The sequence below is a fragment of the Epinephelus fuscoguttatus genome, linkage group LG9 (assembly GCF_011397635.1).
Source record: "Epinephelus fuscoguttatus linkage group LG9, E.fuscoguttatus.final_Chr_v1".
In the NCBI taxonomy this organism is placed as follows: Eukaryota; Metazoa; Chordata; class Actinopteri; order Perciformes; family Serranidae; genus Epinephelus; species Epinephelus fuscoguttatus.
The window spans coordinates 4,024,102-4,050,361 of record NC_064760.1 but is presented as its reverse complement, the minus strand read 5'-3'; the positions used below and the strand labels follow the sequence as shown (position 1 = coordinate 4,050,361).

At 40.8% G+C, this 26,260-nt stretch overlaps 1 protein-coding gene across 1 annotated transcript; it reads left to right on the top strand.

Annotated features, from left to right (window-relative positions):
• The first annotated feature begins 760 nt into the window (after positions 1-760).
• canx (calnexin) lies at positions 761-26,260 on the top strand. The gene is made up of 15 exons (XM_049586437.1): positions 761-840; positions 9,348-9,584; positions 10,888-10,961; positions 11,094-11,152; positions 11,750-11,891; positions 11,989-12,070; positions 12,531-12,723; positions 13,921-14,110; positions 14,715-14,828; positions 14,930-15,086; positions 15,199-15,414; positions 16,930-17,049; positions 18,915-19,047; positions 19,152-19,273; positions 21,582-26,260. The coding sequence occupies exons 2-15, from the start codon at positions 9,351-9,353 to the stop codon at positions 21,639-21,641; spliced, it is 1,896 nt and encodes a 631-aa protein (XP_049442394.1). The 5' UTR covers positions 761-840; positions 9,348-9,350; the 3' UTR covers positions 21,642-26,260.

The following is a 26,260-nucleotide window of genomic DNA, read 5'->3' as shown; positions in this document are numbered from 1 at the left end:
TAATTGTTAAATCCAGGCCTAAAGTCAACAGTTAGGCCCTGTTTGCCCGAATTTTTAAGGGTCTTGCTTTGTATTTTTCTGAAGAATGAGTCTTCTGTGTTGGCATTATGTTAAATGTATTAGACTTTTAACCATTAATCACTACTTAAATATTACAATTTGAACAAGAAAGTGAAATGATCCTTTATAGCTTCTGAGTTAGAACATTTTATCACTTTAAGTATCTGATATTCTGAATTTGTGTGTTTCAGCACTTCATTAAATGCATGATATTTACAGTAAAATAAAACAGTAGTAGAGAATAAACTATTCAAACAAGGCCATAGTTTGAAGGCTGCATGGTTGAGTCCGAAATAAATATCAAAAATAAATATAAAACTCTATGCTTTATTGGTGTATTATACTGTACTTAGGCTATACTATGTTATATTACTGTGTTTGTTATGTTAAAATACATTACTGCTAAATTAACTGCGCTATTACATCATGTATTATGTCTCTATATCATTAGTGTATTTTACGTTATGATCTAATCTGACATTACAATCATCAGTCTAACAGCTCTTTTCATCAGCCGCGCTCCAACCAATCAGCGCACACCTCTCCTGCCACCCCGACCAATCAGCGCTGTCCACGAGGTTCAGCTCCAGAGGGGGCGGGCACTCTCTAGTCCGGTTGAGATTTCCCTTCGACCAATCAGCGGTTGACAGTTGACAGGACACGTCAAACATTCCTTCTCGCTGGCCAATCAGCGGCCGAGGGGGGAGGTGGTCTCTGCTCCCCAATATCCCATGTGACGCTCCTCAGTAGTTCCCAGGCGGTCACATCCAAGAGCCGGAGGTGAGTAAAGAGACCGATAAACGTCACTTTTTACGGTGAAACACAGCGGGAGAGGAGCGATTTATGAGAAACGCTGATTCATTTGAGCTGATTATTTAAATAGCGTCCGATTTTAGCCGTTAAAAATAAAGCTAGGTGTCTCAGAGCATGCTGTTAGCATTACGCTGAGTGGCTAATTAACTACAGGTGAATTCAGCTAGCCTGTTAGCCTGCTGCCTTGGCCTACACTAACATTTACGTCACATATTTAATAAAATATTAAATGAGACTACTTCTTACGCAGCTCTTTAAAAGTCTACTTGTGTTTACTACATTAGAAGATGAAGTTTATTCAGCTCGAGCTTCGTTTCGTAAGCAGCATCGCAGCTAAGCTAAGCTAGCTGAATTAGACGTGTTCGTAACGGGGGAAAGTTGTTCCTCTAAGGAAACTCACAAGAGATTAATGTGTTTATTAAGAACATAAATGTCGGTAGAAATGTTTTTATAACGTGGTGTAAATGACAGGCTGGTAAAAATAAATGATTAAGTGTGTGAGGAGTCAGTTAGCATGTTAGCTTCATCTCTTCTGCCAAACCTAGTGGTGTTTTGTAATCAAATGACAGTTAAAACACACATCACCTTATTTAAAAAATGTAAAAGAGAAATGTCTAAAGATACCAAATGCGTGAGGATTTCATGGAAACGAGTACAAAATGAAGCTAGTAACTAATAATTATTTACAACCTGACAGTTAGTAATCTTGATTAATCATTCACTTTCAAACCTCCACCACTATTTCACATTTTCCAAAGTGATGTCTTCGATGTCAAGTCAGTCCCCACCCCCCAAAAAATATATTGAGTCACGATGATTTAAAGCTAGAGAACAGAAACAAAAACTGGAAAAGCTGCAATATGAAAAGGGATTTGTGCTTGTTTAGATAATTAAAGAATAACTAGTCATCACTAATAAGAAATAATGATAAGACGATTAATTTATCATTAAAACACTTCACTTTTCTGTCAATCAACTGATTGTTTCAGTTCTAAAATGATGCACAAGACATCTAGAATATTTATTTCGGACTCAACCATGCAGCCTTCAAACTATGGCCTTGTTTAAATAGTTTGTTCTCTACTACTGTTTTATTTTACTTTAATTATGCATTTAAAGAAGTGTCGAAATACACAAATTCAGAATATCAGATACTACTTAAACCGATAAAATGTTGTAACTTAAGAGCTATAAAGGATAGTTTTACTCGCTTGTTCAAATTGAAGTATTTAGTAATTACTAATGGTTAAATGTCTAATATTAATCAAATATCTGATAGCAACACACTTATTTTTTCAAATAATACCCGACTAATTGTGATTCACTAGTTGGTTGCGATCTCTCTGAAGGATGGCACACATAGATGGCCCCTTTTTTAGAAAAATACAAAGCAAGACCCTTAAAAATTCAGAAAACAAGAGGTATTTAAGTGTTGGCATTAGGCCTGGATTTAACAATTAATTCACTCATTGTTTAATGTCTTCATTAATGTCTCTCTAATGAAGTCTGCAGGGTGGAGAACATTTTGTCCTCTTAAAAGTCACTGTTAAAAATAATATGAAATACTTATCACAAGTTCCCCAAAGACCACAAAGGGATGCATTTTGTTTAGTCTGACCTCACGCACAACGCCAGAACCTGTTTCTATAAGTAATGAGAAATTTGGCAGTGATTCAAAAGTCTGGAACGAGGTTATTGAAGGCTGTCAGTCTGCTGTTGCAATAAATCCTCACATTTAAAAAGCTGGAAGCAGCACTTAATCATCACTCGTCTCAACAATTGATAACTAATGAGTGTATTTCCTTTAAAACAGTAAATTAGTTTTATAGGATGGCCTTAGCTGAAGCTCCAGCCCCTTAACAAAGTCAGAACCAGGTTTGTATGTCAGAAATGAGCTTTAGTGAGTTGATTTGTAGCCTCAGGTTGGGACCCAGTATTTCCAGTGAAGGCTGCGGCAGCCTGACTGGTTCATCCTGCTGGTTTCTCTCAGAATTATTCAGGGGCTGTGTCAGGACGCCGCCCGCTTTGATCTGAAGTCATTCAAGTGGAAATTAGCTCCACAGATTACTGTGGGATTACAGTTTTTCACCTGAGTGTCCAGTTGAGCTGCATAGTTAAACATGTCAACACTGGATGGCAGCACTCTGCAGAGTTTCACCCGTTAATTACGTTTTCAGGCTTACGCGCCTAAAATTCGCCGACCTGAAAATGACTTTTAATAAGAGTGATCAAAATCTTTCCCATGAATTAATGTGAAGCCATTTGGATTCCAGTCACTACACCGACACCCAAATAAATCCACAAATTGAGTTGCATTGCTGCTTCTTCTGTAAATTCGCTGAAGTCTGAAGGTACACCTGCAAGTTTGATGACAAGGTCCTAAGATCTCATTTAACTCAATAGATAAGCTGAGAGTGGTAATCAGTTTTGCGAAGTAAATAAGCATTTCGCAACTTGTGTGTCAACATCAGCTTTATAAATGTTTTCATTTGTTTCTATAATTGTCGTGAAACGTATTGTTTTCTGCTCAGTAACAGCACATTCAGTCGTTCTTGTTCTGAAGATACAGTTATTAGAAAATTTATTTAATTTCTTTCTCTATTTTATTGTTTATTGTGACCAGTGCTTGAGAAGAAACACCTTTTTTTCCGGTTGCAAATTGAAAACTGTATGAAACCAACATTTTAAAATGATGTTTAAAGTACAAATGGCAAAAAACGGCAATTACAGGCATCAAAAACTGTGGCTTGATCTCCTCATATTTTCTCATTCAGCCCTGGAAATTAAATGCTGGAGGAGATGAAGAGAACGATTTAAAACATCTTTTAGCACCTAATTGGGATATTTAAATCGAAAACAGTGGTGTTTTCTTAAGCTCCTTAGAAGTTTGTAAAGTAACTGCTAAAGGGAGAGATGAGTGACAGATTTGTGGCCGAGGAGCACAGTCAGTCATTCAGTGTTTATATTCCTCACTTCATGAAGACGAGGGCTCCTCACTGTTTATTTCTGTTTAAATAGTAACCTGCCCGTCCTGTCTGTCTGGCGGTTAACTGATGCAGGCTGATAAAGGCTCACTCCACTGTTTTTAATGAGCTGCTCACAATGCTGGTAGATTTCTGTCAATCATCTCCACGCCCAGAAATTACTCAAACAGGTTGATTTAAGTAAGAAATTTCTCTCTGTTCAAGAAAATAATCAAATTCTCTCAAATGAATCAGACATTAATACAAAACCAGATATGAATTTCACCAGGATAAAATGCAGGAGAGTTTGAGGAAGCTGGTGCATTGTTGGTTATACAGTCAGTAGATATATTGTGACTAATATTGTGGTTCAAACGTCTCAACGTTAGTCTTCCTCTGCATATACACAGAGATACAGAACAAATGTGGCTGTACTAGGGGAGTGATATGATGCTGCTTTTTCATCGGTTTCTAAATATCTCACATTTATAATCATGTCAATAAGAAATAAAATAAAGTCTAGAATCACCAAAAATTCAGGATTTAATTTGGTGAACATCTTTACAGAGAATAAATAAGCCAGAATCAGAGCAAACATTGGTTCGAGTTTGTATTATATTAACGTAGAGATTAAACAATTAAACAATTGAGAGCTTAATAAATTTCAATGTTTTAAATGCAAAAATGGCCAAATATCATGTTGGTTCCAGCTTCTCCTGTGTGAGGATTTTATGTTTTATATCAAAGTGAACTGAATATCTTTTAGTTTTACAGATTTAAAGACGTCTCCTTGAAGTCTAAAAAATGGTTGTATGGACATTTTTAAACTAATTTTATTGAATCATTTTTAATATGTTGATCTGTTCTGTACATACGACAACATTTCCTCCACTTTTTCCCGCCCGTTAAAGAGTTTTTTGGGGGAGTTTGCCCCGTATCGCATGTGAGGGTCAGAGGACAGAGGGTGTCGTGTGCTTTAAAGCCCTCTGAGACAATATATCAATGAAAATAATTGTTGCAGCCTTCATATCAAATGCTGCAGACACATTCGAGTCACTCTTCAGAGAGCACTTTTTCCCTCCCATCAAACCCAGTTAGCAACCAGTTTAGTTATCAGACTGTGAATCAGAGGAGCAGCAGATGTCCTGCAGGCTAAACGCACTCTAATATCAGATTAACTGTAACTCCAGACCTCCATCAGTCTGGGTGGAGAACAGCAACTTCAGCTGGTTTCACTCAGATGATTAAAGACAGGCTGTTGTTTTATCAGCCCGTCACAGAGACTCTAAAAGCCTTTTACTGTAACAGGATGTGGAAAACCATATTTTAATTTATTTCAATCCAACGGGCACCATCCTGCTTCCACAGATACTCACTCTGGCACCAAATGTGGATGAATCTGCTGCTGAAAGTAGTCCCCACAAATGCACCATTTCCTCCTGTGTGTTTGATAAAACCTACAGGGGAAATTACGAAGACATTTTAAAGAGAATCATATTAATCTTTTTCATACTTTAATCACAATTTTAAAAAGTATAATTTTTAAGATAGCTGAATCCCCAATTTCAAATACGGAATCGATAAATAACAGTCAATAGCAGCAGTTTGCCTTTAATATGATAGTTGGACAACAGGTTGTGTGATAAATAAATGAAACACTGCTTTTGAATGTCGTTAATATATATAAATATTATTGAGTAATGACTAGTATACTACTACTTGGTATTTATTTTTATGATGTTTAGTGAGAAGCTTACTTTCATGTGAGAACCTTGACAACAACCAGCTGCATTATTCGCTAAATAAATAAATAAATCTGTGATGATGGTGCAAACATATCTTGTGCAGGATTATCTAAATACAACCCCAAAGTTTAAATTATAGAGGATTTTATTGCAATGTAATCACAATATTGGTCAGAAAATCAAAAGGATTTTCCCAGTTGAGCCTCAAATGAGATTTGTTGATGATAACAAAAAATAAATAACACCAGACTGATCCTTTGAGATGACGCTCACATGAGACTGGGATTGTTTTGTGTCTTGTTGCTTCATGGAGCCGATTCATGGTCAGCAAAACCTAGAATATATATAACCTGCAGCCCAGCAGGGTAAAAGTTGGTCTAGTTAGTTGGTCTTAAATAAGGAAATAATTGATTTTCCTTTTTGAGGATTAGAAAATAGAAATTTTATTTTTCAGTTTGCTTGATTAACAAGATGTTTTATAACAAAGCTTCACAGGCGGATTTATTTGAGCTTCAACTAACAATCATTTAATCATCGTTGAAAATGATTGTTAGTAATCATTGCTCGTAGTTGTTTGGTCAGTAAAATATCAGAAAACACCAATTTAGTTTCCCAAAGCTAAAAGCAACGTCTTTAAATGTCTTGTTTTGTCTGACCAACTGTCCAAAACACAAAGATACAGACTGAATCACAATCTGTATTTACAGTCACTTAGAGCTAGAAAATCCCTGCGTAACGTACATAAAATCCAACTGCGCCGAGCAAACGCTGCCTCAATTAAGTTTTTAGTGACCTAAAATAGGCCCACCAAAACAAAACTCAGTTTAAATGTAAGCTACATTCAGAATATTTTCTTTACCTCGCTGTCAGACAGCCTTTCGACTGGGAATCAAAGCCGTTATCTCAAAGCCACCAACCGTTTTACTTAGTGGAAAACTGAATTGGTGGTAGACTTTTTTAAGGTGGGTTAAAATATTTTTTTTTCTGTGGCCCTGTCCCCAGCTGTACATTGTTTAGTGTCCGTGCCGGTAGATTTGGTTTTTGGACGGTTGCAAAGCAACACAGTACACAAAGTAAGTACAGTAGGAACATCAGATAGGTTAGAACACTGTGTTTAACTTTATGTTTTTAAATGTTAAAGACATCATGGTACTCCAGACTGTACATTTTTAAAGGAGGTGTAACATTTTCACTCTGACGGTTTTCACTGCAGCTAATTCCTTCAAACGGCACGCCGGCACCAGGCCAGATGGCTTTGATGCTAAGCTAACAGCTAGTGCTGGTGGTCAGAGTCATCACTTCACTGCCAGGCGGTTAGCAAGGCATGCTAATCCTGCTGCAGGTTAATCTGATTAGCTGCCAGCAGTCTGCTGAGTGAGATGTGTGGCAAGTTAACACACTCAGACAAAGACCAAAGAACTGCAGGATGATTATCCTTCTTTTATAAATCAAGATAATATTTATCTGCATGTATTCAATGGGTCCTTTTTGTCAGTTTCCTTGAATGAAGTTGTGAGTAATTATTTTCAGGTTATGCTGGGTTGTCCCTGCAGAAATTTGTTGTGCTGTCCATTTTAAATGAGAGTATTTACAACATGTTTTGTGGACTCTGTTTCACTGTTCATGTACATGCACAGGATAACTGATACAAGAAAACACTGGCTCCTAAAACAAGTTAAAATATGTCTTTAATTAGTTTAATTAAGACTGATAGGCTTGAAACTTTTTCAGTATAATAAACCTTTAAAAAGCTAACAACGGAGAGAGGAGGGACACAAACTCAGCACAGCACGTTTGCCGCAGCAGAGGGCATCCATTATAATCAAATGAAGCTGCTACACTGATCACAGGAGCCGCGCTGGCATCGTGTGGCTCTTCTCTATATTTATGTGGCTTGTCTATTATTGTTTTTCTCTGTGCGCGGCTCCGCAGCTCTCCAACAGGTAAAAACTACCCCCAAAAAAAGAAAAATTAATACGTTATTGTACCAAGGGTAAAGTGAAGCAGCAGAGCAACCTTGTGGGTGTTTTTACATTTCACATTAAAATAAATTAAATCAGTACATCCTGTAGTTAAAATGATCCAGCCTATGTGCTTCATAACCCACCATAACCAACTATTTTATCACTTGGCAAAACTCAGTACGCACAGGGAGGATGGCAGCAACCACATGCTGCAAAGACGGAGTCTGTGTAGCAGGTAAAAACCCAGCTCCACCTACAGTGTGTGTCACGTCTATACCCCGTGTATTTTGGCTGTACAGTGGATATCTGCACATCGTTTCTACTTAGGCTAGGTACCAAAAACAGTACTTAAAAGGGTGCTGACCCAATCACGATGGTACGATTGTGTACCGATTCACATTAAATCAATCAGTGCCAAATTTCGTTATTTAAGAGTGCACCTGGGTGAGAATGCGAGGTCCATACAGGATGTGAAGTTACCGCATAGCACCCCAAAGCTCAGAACGCTATTCAGTGAGCTGAAACTACTGTGTCTGGTCTAATTTTTTAATTTTTAATTTTAGTAATAGCCTTGTTTAACTGCTGTCTGTGATTGTGTTCTTTTAAATTATGTTCTTATTCCACATATTTGTTAGTTGTCTACACAGAGAGCGAGAGTCAAGCAAACAAACACATTCACACAGACAATCGGAGACTTAGCTCTACCTGTGATTAGAAAAGAGCAGAGGAGGAAAGAGACAAAGGAAGACAATGTCATCCCTCCATCTTGTTCAGAAATTGCAGTTTTGTTATTACAGAGTGTAAAGTATTAAGAAAAGGGTACTGTTGGGTACTGGATCCGAGTTCTAGGTATTAGTATCTGCTGAAATGTGAATGGTATCCAACCGTAGTTCCCACTGAGCAGATTCTCCCTATTTTGGGCATTTGTTTATGTTTCAGTAGCAGTTACAAGAAAGGTATTCACACATCCAGCTGTGTCAGACTCAGGTGGGAAAATGTACTTTGAGCTGATAATTACAATAATAATGTGGAGCCTTTTCTATAATACCTACAGTTCTTTTATGACTGTGAATTAATATTTCAAATACAATCAAGTTGCCAGCAGTCGAGTGAATGTTTGTTTATTCTGTTGCGGCGTGTTTAAGACACAAAATATAAATGTTTTTCATGTTATTGTGTTAGTTTGTTTACAAAATATGATCGCAGGATAATAAGCAGGTCCGTTATAGTTTACACAGCTCAGGAAGTTATCTGTTGTTGTTATCGAGTCTGAAATTTTCTGTAGATGCATCTTTACTTTATTTACCTGTAAACAAGACGTTTGTGTAAACCTGCCACAGGTGTGTGTGTGTCTGTGTGTGTTGGTGTAATGAGTAACCTGCAGCTTCAACAGTGTTAATGTGCAGAGTAAATTGACCGTGCTCTAAATGTGTGTGTGTGTTGTGGGGCGCTGCAGTAATCCCATGGGGTGTAATCTCATTAAGGTTGCGTGTCCTGTGGGTGCTGGTTGGTCACCGTGGCGATGGATGGTTGCCAGAGAAACGTTAACAGCCTGTGTGTGTTAATGACGGAGGGACAGAAGTTTTTTACTGTCTTTTATGAAGCAGTTATTTATAGAGAAGTCTGTGGAGAGTTCGTCGAGCTCTAAGATGCAGCAGGAGACGTGAGGTGTTGTGCAACATGAAGACAACATGAAGACATCCTGCTGGCTGCTTTGATGCTATTTAACCTGCTGAGAGTAAAAACAAGCAGCTGGAAACAGATGTGCTCACTCCCTCCTCTTCCTCTCTCTCTCTCTGCAGACTATGGATCAGAAGGTCGGGTTGTTCGTTCTTCTGGCAGCGGGCCTCCTCTGCCTCAGTTTGGCCCCTGTCTCTCGGGCCGAGGAGGACCTGATTGAGGACGGTCTGGGTGACGACATGGACGTGGAGGACGAGCTGGATCTGGGTTTGGCCGGAGCTGATGATGAGGAGGAGGAGCTGGAGGGGGACATGCAGGATGAGGCTCCACCTGAGCCTAAAACTCCTCCCACACCAAAGGTAAGACGCACTATGAGAGACCATACACATGCTGCGACTTAAACTGCCTGTGTGCGACTCTTGTGCCCAGTAACAGCCTACTTATCAGAAATCCTGAGTGCAGAGCTGATCATCTTCCAGGAGCTGTTTTGTAAGTGTGTATCGGCCTAAAATGTTCTCCATGGGACTGATGTAAATCTTTTGCAGCCCTGCCCTCCATTTTTATCATGGACTTAGATGCTGCTGTGTTCCCAAAGTTCAACTCTGTTTTTCAGGGTGCAGCTGTTGCACCCTGAAAAACAGACGCTCAGGAACGTGTGCGCATCACAACGGTGTCACTCTGAGCGCGCCTGCTGTGCGAATGTTGTCGGTGAGGCCAGCTGCAGACAGCTGGCGTGAGGTTTTGGTCCTCTTGCCATTGCAAATACGCAAAATCTGTATTGTAGAATAATTTATATGAAACGACAAAAATGCAGATCTTTTAATATCAGTGATTTTTTTTTTTAATCTTGTTGAAGTTTATTTGTGTAGTTTTTCTGAATAAAAGGAGTCGTATGTTGGAACACCCTCTGAGGCAAATGTGTGATTTTGAGGCTGTATAAATAAAATTTCCGTCACTTACTGCTATCAATGGAAAAAATACCGATCTGCCGTAATTTCTGAACATTTCATTTAATCCATGAGGATTTTTTTTATGTTTCCTCAGGAAATGTTTGTTACTCATTAACCAGCCACATCAGGAAGTCAGTTTGATAACACAGCAGTGATCTGACCTGCTGATCTACTGACCCGCATTCACACTGGAAAACACCAAACATACACAACAGACTCCAGTTTGATAACAAACCGGTTTCTTTTTTTAGAAGTAGAATAATTCAGTCTAAAATGACAGCCTGAAACTTTGCTTCCTGAAACTTAAAGACAGTTTAAATAATTTCTGTTTTCTTGACTGAACAGAAACTGCCGTAACAGCAATGTGCCTAAAAACCAAACATTTCTTAAATTATTGAAAAATTGGGTTTTGAAGAAGAAGAGCAGATCGTTTCCAGAAGCCAGAAAAAGATTATTAATGCTAACATCAATAGTAAATGATTTATTCAGAAATTTTGCACATTGGAAGTTACAAATGAACAGTAAATGGAGAGAAAATGCAGTTTGGAACAAGAACAAAGAGCTGACTGTATTTTATAGCATTTATGGTCTTAATTAGGGTCATTTAATTAACAGCAGACGTCAGATTTGCTTCTACGGGAGCAAACAGAACAAAATAAATCTGCTGTTTGTTATTTTAACATCAACTCTGTTCTTTCTTCTTCGTGTGCAGGTGACCTACAAGGCTCCAGAGCCGATGGGGGAACACTTCATCGCTGAGTCTTTCGACCGGGGGACACTGGACGGGTGAGCACATGTTACACAGTCATTAAGTGTTTAGATTTTAAATATGAATGTATGATTTTCTCCTGTGTGTTTTGGAGATGTGAGACCTGCTGCTTGTCTTTGATCCTAAACTCAGCTGTGTGTTGGTTTCAGGTGGGTGCTCTCCAGCGCCAAGAAGGAAGACGCAGATGAGGACATCGCAAAGTATGATGGTAGGTACAAATCTACACTGTCTTAATGACGATGTTTGCATGAACACTGTAGTTTCACTATTATCCACTGTTATGACAATATTCTGAATTTGATGTGGGTCAGGGTTACTAAATTTGGCCAAATGAAGCATTTTCCAGTTGAGACATGGGGTTTTTAGCACAGTTTACAGCACAGTTTACACCTCTTGCCTGTTTACAGTCAGCTCTGTGTGTTGCCATGGATGCACTGTACACAAAGCAACTAGTCGACAGTTTGAAGGCTGGGGTAGAGATACACGCCCACAAAGAGAGCACAGTCTTCTGGTTAGAAGGAGAAACACACCTTCTTGTAAACATTATGAAAGACTTGGAGATGAGCCGTTTTTTGGATATGCACAAATGTGACAACACCGACCTTTTCAAGAGGGTGGATGAAGGAATGGAAGAGGCAGGCTGTGTTTGTATGATCCAGCATGTCGGCCACCTGTGAGAACCCAAACGCAAAGACACAAACTGACCCAAGCGGCTTCGGTTGTTTGACGTGACATTCAACATCTTGGGGTCAAAGTAGTTTTACATTCATTCACATGATGACGATGGTGATGATGTAATTAACAGGTAAATGGGCGGTGGAGGAGATGAAGGACAGCAAGCTGCCCGGTGATAAAGGTCTGGTCCTGAAGTCCCGAGCCAAACATCACGCCATCTCAGCCCAGCTGCTGCGACCTTTCACCTTCGACAACAAGCCCCTCATCGTCCAGTAAGAAGACGACTTTCTCCCTTGTGGTTTTCATAATGATTCATTTTACCTGTCAGGTGTTTGCATCGCTCTCATCTCTCTGTCTGATTGTGTTCAGGTACGAGGTGAACTTCCAGGCGGGAATCGACTGTGGCGGCGCCTACGTCAAGCTGCTGACTCAGACTCCGGAGCTCGACCTGGTCAGTTTGACTCATTACGCACAACACACACACACACCTGTACAGGCTGCTGTTACTGCACTTACAGCTGTGATGTAATGTGAATCCCTCAGAGGGTTACCTCAAACTTCATCTGTCGACTGAGACACTGCTCAACCGTTTGTACACAAGAAACTGTGTAATTAGGTGTTGAAATATGACACAAGATGTGCAACAACATTCAGTAACTGCAGTTTTAAATATAGAAACTTAACAAAAACAAGAACAAGATTTTACTTGTAAAAGAGTATTTACGAACTGTGGTATTGCTTCTTATACTGAAGTAAAAGACCTGAGTACTTCTTCCACCATGGTGACAGAATACTGTTGCATGACTTTGATATTTAAGTTATAATGAGTGAATTAAACATGCAGAGGTATAACACAGACTTTAAACTTCCAAGCAGTTAAATTAAGTGTCTGTGTTTTTGTGTTTCTTCAGCACCAGTTTGTGGACAAGACTCCGTACACCATCATGTTTGGACCTGACAAGTGTGGAGAAGATTACAAACTGCACTTCATCTTCAGACACCAAAACCCCAAAACTGGAGAGTACGAAGAGAAACACGCCAAGAAACCCGACGCCGACCTGAGGACGTACTACACCGACAAGAAAACTCACCTCTACACACTGGGTAATACACACACACACACACACACACCTCTAAAACGCATCTCAGCTCAACTTTAAAGGATAACCTCAGCATTTTTGAACCTGGACTGTATTTCCCCGTGTAAATTGATGGAAGAGACTGATGTTAACAACAGCTTTCAAATTGAGTGACAGTTAAAAAGACACTTTAGCCACTTATGATAATAATCTGAACTTTTCAATAGTTAAAATAACCACTTTAATGGACATACAGTGATGGTTTTTAGTTGCCCCTCGTGCTTCCATTGCAGCTCGTACTGTAGCTACCGGCTGCTGCCAGCTCCATCAATGCTGGACCAATTTCAAAAATTGTCTCTTTGATGAATTAACACGAGGAAGTCGAGTCCAGGTTGATAAATGCCGAAGTTATCCTTCAGTTAAACAGCACCTTTCCTACAAACATGCAGCCTAAAGTGCTTCACAAGGCAAAACTGGCAAAACTGGAATGACAGACACAATTTAAAGGATAACACAAACAACTAGACATAAAGATTGCAAGACAAAAAACAATTAAAACAAAACAGAACAAACCAATAAAATGAGATGATTATACTACTGATTATACTATATATATATATATATATATATATATATATATATATATATATATATATATATAGATATAGATATATAGTAAATAAATAAAATTGAATTAAAAATAAATGGGAGGGATAAAATAAGGTAAAAACCAGTGGTTAAAACTTAAAAATCAAGACTGTAGTGTTGTTCCACATTAAAAAGATAGGTCTTTAATTTACACACTGGGTTAAGACGCTCTGTGGACACACACGTGTGGTTCCATTCATACTACAACCGAGAGTCCGCATCACTTCATCGTTCCAAGGACGTGCATCTTTCCATCCACTCCATTTCAGTTGGTGGCAGTTATTCCTTTAAAGATAAATTATATTAGGCGGATCTTCTTGCACAACCTCTCTTCAAAATAAGCATCCATTATATTATCTGTTTGCTGCCCAGTCGATTTTGTAATTGGAGCATGTGCAGTCGTCGTGCTCACTGCGTACAGTCCGCACAGACATATGAGGATAAAGACATTCATATCACGCGGACCAAAGCCGACCCTCGCAATGCGCAGGCGTGGAAAATATGAAGCTAGCTCAACACCCACTCACATTAATGACCGTCCAGGTGTGTAACTCACCTCTGTGTCGGCCCCCAGTGGTGAACCCTGACAACACCTTCGAGGTGCTGGTGGATCAGACGGTGGTGAACAGCGGCAGCCTGCTGACAGACATGACCCCTCCTGTGAACCCCCCCGCTGAGATTGAGGACCCCGACGACCAGAAACCAGAGGACTGGGACGAGAGGCCCAAGATCCAGGACCCCACCGCTACCAAACCTGAGGACTGGTCAGTGCACGCATGTACACACACACACACACACACACACACGCACACACGCACTTTATCCACCATTCATCATTTTGTCCGTTGATGTTTGATCAATCTTGTCGTGTGTCGTCAGAAAAATTGTTACGAACTGAAGTTTTGGACAAACACGTTTGACACAACATGAAGTCATATTTATTTTTAGACGTGCGACAGTGTGGGACGACAAACAGACTCAGTGTGCAGAGGCCTTGACTGTCAACCTGTTTTTAATTCTCGCATTATTTACATTTAGTTTTTGCACCTTTATTGATAATTTTTTTTATTCGCACTCGTATTTACACTATATACTCTCACTTTGTGCTGCAGCTGCTGCCCAACAGTTTCCCTCAGGATAAATAAAGCATCAGCTTATATATAATACACGATGAAGATGATGTGTTGTTGCTGAAAGCTCCAGAAAGAGATCATTAGTGAAAAGTTTGGTGACCTGTTCGCTTCTCTTCTGCACGAGCACAACATTGTGAAAATAACTGGAGTTAATGAAGTCTCGCTGGAGGGACATTCTTGAGCTCTACATCATGTTTCATCACACAGTAATGTGTATTCATATATTTGTCTGCAGGGACGAAGACGCTCCCGCTCAGATCGCAGATGAAGATGCAGTGAAACCAGACGGCTGGCTGGACGACGAGCCGGAGTACATCGGAGACCCCGACGCCGTCAAACCTGAAGACTGGTGAGTCGTGTTCACCTGGTGTCATATCAAAGTCAGAAAACACTGATGAATAAAAACTCCAGACCCTGCTCACCTGTCTGTCTGTGCTTCCTGTCTGACAGGGACGAGGACATGGATGGCGAATGGGAGGCTCCTCAGATCCCTAACCCCGCCTGTGAGACCGCCCCCGGCTGCGGCGCCTGGAAACGACCAATGATCGACAACCCCAACTACAAGGGCAAGTGGAAGCCGCCTATGATTGACAACCCCAACTACCAGGTGAGTTTGTGAACCCCCTCCTCACAGAGAGGTGTTCAGGTGCAGCTGTATTTGGATCAACAGGTGATAATCACATTATTTCCCTGTGACCTAACCTCGTCTCTGTCCTCAGGGCGTGTGGAAGCCGAGGAAGATCTCCAACCCGGCGTTCTTCGAGGACCTGCAGCCATTCAGAATGAGTCCGTTCAACGCCGTGGGACTTGAGCTCTGGTCCATGACCTCCGACATCTTCTTCGACAACTTCTTCATCACCAACGACCGCAACACTGCCGATCGCTGGGCTGCTGACGGCTGGGGGCTGAAGAAGGCTGCAGAGGGCGCCGCTGAGGTGGGTGCAGGAAGGGAACTACACAGCCACCTGCATAAGACATGAGGTCATCAGTAAATGTGCAGTGAACAGGGAAGGTGGTTTCAGAGAGGGAAAGTGCAGAAGTTATATTCTGTCCTGCCTTGGAACAACGTGCACAAACTGAGGTGTTGAAAAAGCAAACAAAATAAACTTGCAGTTAAGAAAGGGTCAAGGTTCAGCTTTATCGTCCTCCCTGCCGCACACAAACAGCAGCCAATTAGCTTGCAGTGAAGTTCGCTGGTCAAGTCAAAATGACCTTCCTGTCAACGTTACAGATCAGAAGCACAGAGAGTTGTTGACTAGAGATGATACGCCGTCTCATGGTGGTCACTTCCTGTCAACGTTACAGATCAGAAGCACAGAGAGTTGTTGACTAGAGATGATACGCCGTCTCATGGTGGTCACTTCCTGTCAACGTTACAGATCAGAAGCACAGAGAGTTGTTGACTAGAGATGATACGCCGTCTCATGGCGGTCACTTCCTGTCGACGTTACAGATCAGAAGCACAGAGAGTTGTTGACTGGAGACGATACGTCGTCTCATGGTGGTCACTTCCTGTCAACGTTACAGATCAGAAGCACAGAGAGTTGTTGACTAGAGACGATACACCGTCTCATGGTGGTCACTTCCTGTCAACGTTACAGATCAAAAGCACAGAGAGTTGTTGACTAGAGATGATACGCCGTCTCACGGTGGTCACTTCCTGTCAACGTTACAGATCAGAAGTACAGAGAGTTGTTGACTAGAGATGATACGCCGTCTCATGGTGGTCACTTCCTGTCGACGTTACAGATCAGAAGTACAGAGAGTTGTTGACTAGAGACGATACGCCGTCTCATGGTGGTCACTTCCTGTCGACGTTACAGATCAGAAGCACAGAGAGTTGTTGACTAGAGATGATACGCCGTCTCATGGTGGTCACTTCCTGTCAACGTTACAGATCAGAAGAACAGAGAGTCGTTGACTAGAGATGATACGCCGTCTCATGGTGGTCACTTCCTGTCAACGTTACAGATCAGAAGTACAGAGAGTTGTTGACTAGAGATGATACGCCGTCTCATGGTGGTCACTTCCTGTCGACGTTACAGATCAGAAGCACAGAGAGTTGTTGACTAGAGATGATACGCCGTCTCATGGTGGTCACTTCCTGTCAACGTTACAGATCAGAAGCACAGAGAGTTGTTGACTAGAGATGATACGCCGTCTCATGGTGGTCACTTCCTGTCAACGTTACAGATCAGAAGCACAGAGAGTTGTTGATTAGAGATGATACGCCGTCTCATGGCGGTCACTTCCATGTGTTTGTTTTTTTCAACATGTTAAAGACTGGAGGTTTAACTGATCCAGGTTTCTGTCTTCCTCCTATAAAACATGACCGTTAACACTGTGATCTGTTTGTCCTTTGTTGATTAGTATTCATGTGTGTTTATATTTCCTGTTTTTGTGTATTTGTTAATGTTTTTGTATTTATGATGATGTCGTTGTTGTTACAGCCTGGTCTGGCAACTCAGATGATGAACGCAGCAGAGGAGCGTCCATGGCTCTGGATCGTCTACGTCCTCACTGTGGCTTTACCACTCGTCCTCATCATTGTATTCTGCTGCACTGGCAAGGTAACACACACACACACACACACACACACACACACACACACACACAGAACTGTTAGCTCGACAGATGAACCCTTGTATCTTGAGGGCAAGGCAGTGATGACATCACTTAAAGCTTAATGTACCTGGACTGTTCTGTGAAGCATCGTGCAGCCTGCTGTCAGATGTCTCAGCCTTGTGTGTGTGTGTGTGTGTGTGTGTGTGTGTGTGTGTGTGTGTGTGTGTGAGACTGTCCACAGAGGTCCTCAGGATCAGATCAGGGTCAGTTGAGTCTCACCAGCTTACAGGAAGAGTTTAAGGAAGTCGGATGCCCAAACCAACCCAGCACCGCCTCCTCAGGCCTGGTGACTGACGCTGCTGCTGTTGTTAGAGTAGCTTCACGTGTTTGTGTCTCTGTGCTGCTGGAGTCTGTTTGTGTTTCTGTGGTGCTGTAGTGTAGTCAGATATCTGCATTTTTGTCTGGTCATGTGTTTTCCTGGAAAGTCCTCGGTCTCCAGAAACAGTCAGCTGTAGGGCTGGGTTAAATAATCGATTCATCCAGTTCAAATCGATCATTTGTGTGACCTGATATTGATTCATAAAATCTGAGATCTTTTAATATATGTTTGTTACTAAGGATCTGCGAAGCCTTAATCCCATTAATCTCGCTGGAAGTAAACAGGCTGTAGCGTTAAATTATTGATGACCTTAGTATTGAGAGGCTCCGGCGTCACGGGCTCTTATCTGTAACTGTTAGCTTACTGTTTTATATTTTGGTGTCAGTTATTATATTGCTGCAGCAGCCTTCACTCAGTATTGTGATGTCAGGAATATGGTTTATTTTATTTACATTTTAGACTTGTTTCCAGTGAGATATTAAGTTTATATTGTGACTTTGCTGTTTTTTAATATTACTATTGCTGCTCCAGGAACAACATGTAGTTACAAAATATTCAGTTTTAATCCTGTTCTAAATTTATTATTATTTTTTTTTTTAAATAATTCCTTGTAAAATTTACAGTGTTAGTCCTCTGAGAATCTCTTTCACATTTTAGCAATAATTGGTGTTGGAACTGAAATTTCCGTAATCAAATCAAATTGAATCGAATTAGAAATCGAATCAATTCAGGAAAGCAGTGGCGATACCCAGCCCTGGTCAGCTACACGACTTTATTCATTTTTCTGCTACAAGACAAGAAACTGTACAGATTTTAATTTGTTGGAATATAACTGGAAAGTACTTTTACATAAGTACTGTACTCAAGTACAAATTTGAGGTATTTGTACTTTCCATGAGTATTTTCTTATGTTACTTTGTACTTCCACTCCACTGCATCTGTCTGTTGGTGCTGTCACTATCGTCTTAAAAAAACAATATTTAAAAAGTAATCATGTCTGCTACAAAGTTAAGACACAGAAGACGAACATAAAGCAGACTCAGACATGACGTAAAAGATAGAAACAATTTTGTTATATTTCTCATGGAAACATTTCCTGTTAAACAGCTAACTCTGCCACGGCGATGTTCTTTGTGATTTTTCATTTGCACCAAATTAAGTAGTTTCTGCACAACGTGGCTGCTTTAAAGGGCCGTACACATGCTGCATCTTTAACCGTCTGGAAAACGCGAGGTCGGGCGCTGGGTGCTACTCTTGTGCCTTTCTGTGCCAACTTTCAAGGGCGCAGAGGCAGGTTGTGTCTGAGGTTGCGTGCATCTACTGCTAGCTTGCCTAGCAGTAGATGTAGATGCCTAACTGATTTTCAGAATGGACCCGTGACCCACAAATTTGTCAACTGAGACATTGAGTTGCAGATTTCCAAGTGGTTGAAGTAGGACTAAATTGTTTTCTTGTTTTTTTTGTTTTTGTTTTTTGTTTTTTTTTTTGCAGAAGAAGAGCACACCGACACCAGCAGCAGAGTACAAGAAGACAGATGAAGCTCAGCCCGACGTGAAGGAAGAGGAAGAGGAGGAGGAGGAAGAGGAGGAGGAGAAGGCTGAAGAGGCAGAGAAGAGCAGTCCAGGTTACTACTACGTTTAGATTTGAGGAAGCTCTTTGTTTGTTCCTCTCTGTGGTTTCCTGCTGTCTGTCACTGTCGGCCTCACTGATTTACATCTTTGCTCTCAGCTGCAGAAGAGAAGAGTGACGAAGAGGAAAATCCTGCAGAGAAAGAGGAAGAGGAAGCAGCAGCAGCAGCGGAGGAGGAGGAGGAGGAGGAGGAGGAAGAGAAGGAGGGGACAGCTGAAGAGGTGAGGGGATGAGTTTTAATTTATTCCGTGACAGAAGATGTTCAGCGCCAAAACTTAAAAACTTGTGCAGTCTGATATCAGAGTAACGATGCGTTCACGTGCATTTATGTGAAGTTTTCATCTGTCTGTTGGAGTTTAGTTAAAACAAACAGCAGTGATCAAGACTGATTTGATATTTGTAGTGAGGTGATTAAAAAAAACAGCCAATTAAGTGAGTTATTTCCAACACAACAGATCTAACACACAATGACAGAAGCAGCCTGTTTGTTTAGGTGTCTGTGATGTTATGGTTCTGATATCAATAAGAATATTCTCTGATATCTGTCTCTGTCGCAATATGGCTGAAAAATCACATGTAAAGCCATCAAGCTCAACTAACTAGAAACTAATTTTGTTGTATGTTTTTGTTTGTCTTGCCTAGAAGCATTCATTAAAATAAGTATTCAGAACTTTTATGTTAAATTTTATTTTTAGATTCATTCATTCATTCGTAGTTATATAGGTGTCATGCCTTTGGCTCAACTCACGGGGGCACACTAAATTACATATACGAAAAATACAAGTATCAGCAGCAAAGTAAATTGTTCTCTGATTACTCTGTTAACAATAAACTGTTGGGTAGTTCCATATTAAATAATAACACATAATTTATAAATTGTTCATATGTTTGATGTATAAAGTGATGAAATGAAAAGTAATTATAGCTGTTAGATAAATATTGTGGAGTTTTTTCCCTCTGAGGCTTTTCCTCTTTGTCAGACTAAAAAAGCAAAGTAACTTCACAGAATGTCAAGAAAGGAAATAATCTAACACTTATTTTCCTTAATAAACAGAGAAATACAACCTTACACCTTCTGAACTTCTCTTTCACCAAACTCCAATTTGTTTATTCGCCTTGTTAACTTGTAAAACAAACTTCATTCAAACTGGACAGACATCAAATAAAACTCATCAAAACCATCCTGGTTCGTCGTTCCACTGTTTCACCAATCACCAATTCTGGTTTGGTTGAAATAAATCATTAGTTCGATTTATTTATCACCCAGTGATGTACTCAGCCCTTGGTCAGGTCGCCCAACCCCTGTACAGTTCCTCAGTTATGTACTTAATTATTATCATTTTAAATTGTAACAGAGTATTTTGACAGTGTCGTATCAGTACTTTTACTCTACAGGGTTCCCATATCCATAAAAAACCTGGAAAATTTTAACTTTTGTAAAAGCAATGACAAAACAGTTTGGTGTCAGTGTTTCCATGGTCATGGAATACCTTGAAGAGTCATGGATTTGCAGTCACATTTTCCAGGTTTGGAAAAGTCATGTTGTTTGTCAAAATCATATTAAGTTTTGGAAAAGTTTAGTTTAGTTCATTAGGCTCCCCATTAGCTCCTGCATTGCAGCAGCTTTTCTTCCTGAGGTCCACCACAAATATATCTTTGTGACAATGCACAAAAACAACTCACACGTAACACTTAACAAAACGGCAGGACGAGACTCAAACAATGACAAAGACAAACAAGACGGCTCCTGCTAATATAATCATTAAGATGTATACTTATTCGCAATTTCATTTGGTAATTAACCGCCAGTTTGGGGCTAACTTTTGTTCTGATTACGTGATCATGCTCCATTATTGTAATAGTAGACCAAATATTTCCGTAATACTATAAGTCATGGAACTGAGTTATGTATAGTGAAATTGTCACAGTAATCTTCCACGTAATGTAACATAACAGCAGATTCGTTTTCTGCAGCTGTCGACGTAACGTAGCTCTAATATGTGTTGATGTGTGTCAGTGTTTCGTTTACCATTGCATACATTTCATCAGTTTCTCACTGGTCTGTCTCCCCCTTCATGTACGCCAGCTAGCTGAAGTTATGTTTCAGTAGAGTTTGAATCTGATGTGTGTGAAAAACACCGGGCTCATGGGGCAAAAAAACCCCTGTTTATTATGGGTGCTAAAAAGTCAAGGAAAAGTTTGGCAATGTTCATGAAAAAAATGTGGGAACCCTGACTTTAGTAAAAGGATCTGAATGCTTCATCCACCGCTGCAGCTCAGAGCTCATGATTACGATCTGAACAGTATCAGAAGGACTAGAATGAATGTACCTTTGAGAGTCACACAGTGATTAAAACAGCTGCTGGTGTTGATGTCTAGTCAGCAGCAATAAGCAGTGATGTGCAGCACCAGTTATTTTCTAAACCTCTGAAGCTGAAATGTTTGTCTGCAAATTACTGTGTTGTTAAAATCAGCTGTGACCTCATGTTTCCCAGGATGAATGAATTTAACGTCTTCTCTCCTCTGTAGAAGTCTGAGGACGACATTCTGCGGAGATCTCCCAGGAACAGGAGGGTCAGAAAGGACTGATATCTCTGAATCCACAGCCCTGACCTCAAAACCTCCTCCCATCTCCCCCTCCCCTAAAATATCTCCCCCATCTCTTCTCCTCTTCTTCTTCTACTCCTCTGCTCCGAGGCTTTGAAGCCTAAAATGGAACCCGTGAAAGCAGCGAAGCCAACAGGAACGTAATCAAGACCTCCGATATGGACGCCTGCTCATGATGACAATGATGATGATTCCAGTATGAACAGAACTGAGTTAGCGTGATTTAAAGGATTTTTTGTTTCTGAAAGAGATTAACTGAGATCAACTGCAACTTCCTGCATCATTCCTTAACAACACCTGAGCAGACCCAAACCCACAGGACCGTCCTGTCTGCCGCACCGCCGCCGCCACCCGCTCACCGCTCAGCACCACTCTGAGCTACTAAGCCCCGCCCTACCAGCAGCATGCTAAATTAGCTCTCAGCTCCTGACAGATGCACCCACAAGTTAGCCCACAATCATGAATAAACCATCTTCCTGCTTGTGCTACTAAAAGCATGCTAATTAGCCCAGCGATAGCTGATTGGGCTACCAGCCACGTCTTGCTAATGAGCTCACCTACAGGCTGCTAATTAGCTCTCAGCTACCTGCTAACAAGTCTCTTGACAGATGGAAATTTGGCTTTCAACACCCACTTGTTAGCCCAGAAACTGAGGTAGCCTACCATGATCCTGCTTTGGGCTGCTAACAGACTGCTAATTAGCTTAATAATTAAGATACAAACAGTTAGGATTACTCTGCAGATAGTCAGGGAATTAACCCACCAAACATCTTGTTAAATAGCCCACCGACTTGTTGCTATTTAGCCAACTATCAGGCTGCTAATTAGGCTAACAATCCAATATACAATTGGATAATTCACCAACCACAAGCCTGCTAATTAGCTCACTCTTAGGCTGCTGATTAGGCTAACAGTAGTCAGAGTTATCCTACAGTCAGAATTTACCAACCAAAAATCTTGCCAAATAGCCTACCAACAGTCTGCTAATTAGCTCACAATCGGGCTGCTAATTGGGCTAACAGTAGTCCGAATTATCCAACGCACAGTTGGAGAATTCACCAACCAGAAGCATACTGTAATCCCAAGTAATTAGCGTCAACGTTAGTTGCTAACAAGCTCACAAATAATTTAATCTACTTACCAACAATTAGCTAATTAGCTTGCTGAGAAGCTAATTCACCTACTAACAGTTGGCTCATTAGCCTTCCCAGATTTTATAAATTAGCTAGCGTCCTAAATCCTAAAGTGAAATTCACTATGCTAATATTTAAAAAGGAAAATGACACATATTGTTTCTTTTTTTTATGTCTTGTTTTCTTGTCATTTGTTTTGTTGTGAAGCTGTTGGCTCCACACATGGCGCTCATGTTTCCTCAGTATTTCTGCTGTGTGTTATTGTCCTGATGGCGGCAGGGTGGAAGGTCAGAGGTCAAATATGTTGGAGAGAACGTGATAGAGCCGGATTCAACTGTACGGCCCCGTATCCACCAAACTTTTTTGTACCTACTTGAAAACACTAAGCGCTCTTCGGGAAACGCCCAGCTGGGAGCGTCTGAGAGCGCTTTGGAGGCGTAGCGTGTTTTTTTTTGTTTTTTTTCAGTGGAGATAATTTACTTTCGTCTGGTTGCTATGACACGGAATATCCGCGGAAACCTGCTGGTCTGGAAGGTTCATGAGAGGAAATCTATATTAATATGTGTACTGTACGTTATCATATTTGTCCCCCATTATTGATGTTGTTCAGCGATGTGATGGTTTGTATTCACGGTATTCGTCAGTTCTCCACTGTGATTAAACGGATGAAGTGACGGTGACGAGCGCAGCGTTTTTACCTAAAGTTCAACAACCAACTGACGTCTGGTCATGGCGCTGCCGTTTGTAGCTCTGTGTAAATACGTGGTGCTCCCGTTGCAAAGAATTTAAAAAAAAAAACAAAACGCTGGCCCCGGGGGAAAAAAGCATTGGTGGACACGGCCCCTAAATGTCAGTTACAGATGAGTGACAGGTGTGTGATACCTGGCACTGAGGTGGAACTCGTCGGACCGGTTTTGGCAGCAGGTACTGACCACCCCTCGGCTTGTTAAAGACATATTAAAACCTCATATCTTCAGTTGTCGTTTTGGTGACGTTTATGAAACAGGATACTTTGGAGATAGGAGGTCTTCACCCTCTTTAGTCCATTAGCATTATAGATTTTTCCCGTTCGAACAAACATGACAGCAGCTCGTTTAGCTCTCTCTGTCTGAGGTTGGACTCTCACGGATTCAAGACAAGGATCTGAGATTGTTTTTTTTCCCCCGAATCACATCTCAGCTTCTGATTGACATTATTTAATAAGGAAACTCCCTGAACGTTCAGGTGTTTTCCTCTTTCTTTACCTTCTCTTGTTTCTGCTGGTACTGTTGCATTTCAACCTTCAGGGGATTGAAATTATTGGTGATTACCTCTTTTTTTTTTTTTTTTTTTTTATGCATGGTGGTTTTGACTGCACCTGTGCGTTAACCTGGGTTGGAAGTGTACGCCTTTGTTCACGTCCAAACTCACCTCTCGTTGCTTTTGTAAAAATAAATCCTCAGAAACAGTTTGACGTCACAGAGCAGGATGAAGCTCTTGTGTTAAAAGTTCCTTCGGTCTGAAAATGAGCTGCTGTCGTCTTTTGTTTGGACTTTAAACTCGTCACGTCAGCAGGTGGACAGACACCCAGTCCCTCTTTCATCGACCCCATATGAAAAGAAAAAGGCACTAAGGGAAAAACTCAGGCGCTTAACCCTCCCACCTGTCCACCTGCGGCACCGCAACACCTCTGCCAATCACAGACGCTCTCCTACATGAACCCGTGTCGGAGTTTAGCCCCATGTTTAAAAAGAGACGGCACTTGAGCGTCACAAAGTTCCCTCTTGACTTAAGGGAACGTTTGACAAAATAACCTGAACTCAAGGTTCACTTATTGCTTTTCTCCAGAGCTTTTAACTGCATATTGTGGTCTTCATCGAGGGATGGAGTTTGCCGAAAGATCACTTGTGACAGAAGTTTCACACTCTGCAAACTTAATCCCCTGATGAAGCGCAAGAGATGAAGTTGAAAGCTTGTAAGTGAATCTTGAGTCAAGACAAAACTGAAACTCAAAGTTTAAAATATTTTCAACATGTCAAACACATTTTTTAATTCATGGCTGTCCTTTATTCTTCTATAGTTACCTGTTAGCATCTTTAATTTGTTGTGCGTCATTTATGTGCATATGACATGTAATGAAGTCAATCATGGACGTTTTTGAAGAGGAAATAATCCACCAGGTGTCGCCAAAATCAAACCAGACCTGAAATGGTAATTGATTACATCTGCTGCCGGCCGCCTGACGACCACCAAAAAACGGGCAAATGGCCTGAAAGTGTTCACAGAGTTACAGCAAAATATCTGTGTGTAGTTGGTGACCCCCTGACCTTCACTCTAACGCCACCATCAGGACAGTTCCTCTCCACAAGTGGTAAAAACTCTCCAACGAATTTTGTGATCATGAAATAATCTATGAACTTGACATGCAAAGATTCTAAATTATGTTTTTTTACTCATTCTGAAATCATGGAAGGATTATAAATACAGAAGGTAGATCATGAACTGTAAAGAGGCTTTACGACAATGTGACTGAGTGAGCATCATTCTGTGGCGTCAGTGTACAGTTAAAAAAACCTGAAATAAAACTGGTTTTGTGAATCTTGACAATGTGTGGAAACGGAAAAATAACTCCATTAGTCCAGTCTTATATCCATGACGTGACTGTTGATGTGTCCTCTCTGTATGATACTTCATTTTTCAGGACTACACACTAAAAGGGTCTGTCGATGTCGTTCAGGTCAGGAGTCAGTGATGATCGAGCTGTGTAGTGATTGGCTGATGGGCTTTGACAGGCTAGTAAATGGTGGGCAGAAGGGAAGAGAAGCCAGAACTGATGAGTTTTAAGATTCTCTGGCTGTCGGTGAGGTCAGATTTTGGGGATGGAGGTCCCCGCTTCCATAACCTTCCCTCCTTTTTTTTTTTTTTTTTTTTAGGGTAAATGCGAGCTAGTTATGTTTCGGCTGTAAGCTCTGCTGCTTGTAGTCTTTATTTTTTCCAAAAAGTATCAGAATACGATGCTTCCTTCTGACGTCTGGGCGTTAGGACGAATCGCCTCCAGCGGCAGCAGCAGCAGCAGCAGCATTTCATTCCCATCCAGAATGTACGTCTCAGCCTTCATCGTCTCCCTCCTGTATTTTATTTTTTTGTTAGTCTTAGATTATTTTTGTGTCCGGCTGAAGCTGCCTAGCTTAACAGACTGTAGACTGAACACTGTATCTGCTGGTGAAACTTTACTCTGTAACTCTGTACTTTTTACTTTTGTTGACATTGTGTTTTGAACTAAACTTTAATGGTTGGCCCAGCCTGTTTCTGATGTACACACTATGTAGAGAGACGGACCTGCTGACACGCCACACGAAAGGTCCAGCTTTGAATAGAAATACTGTGATGATGGAGCCTGGTGTGTGTGTGTGCGTGTGTGTGTGTGTGTATGGACATGCAGTCAACATTTGTTTTGATGAATAAAAAGGCCAAATGGAAACTGAACAA

Coding starts and splice junctions, on each gene's coding strand:
- canx (XM_049586437.1), top strand. CDS start 9,351: ATGGATCAGAAGGTCGGGTTGTTCGTTCTTCTGGCAGCGGGCCTCCTC. Junction 12,724..13,920: donor AACTCACCTCTACACACTGG/GTAATACACACA, acceptor GTCGGCCCCCAG/TGGTGAACCCTGACAACACC. Junction 15,087..15,198: donor TTGACAACCCCAACTACCAG/GTGAGTTTGTGA, acceptor CTCTGTCCTCAG/GGCGTGTGGAAGCCGAGGAA.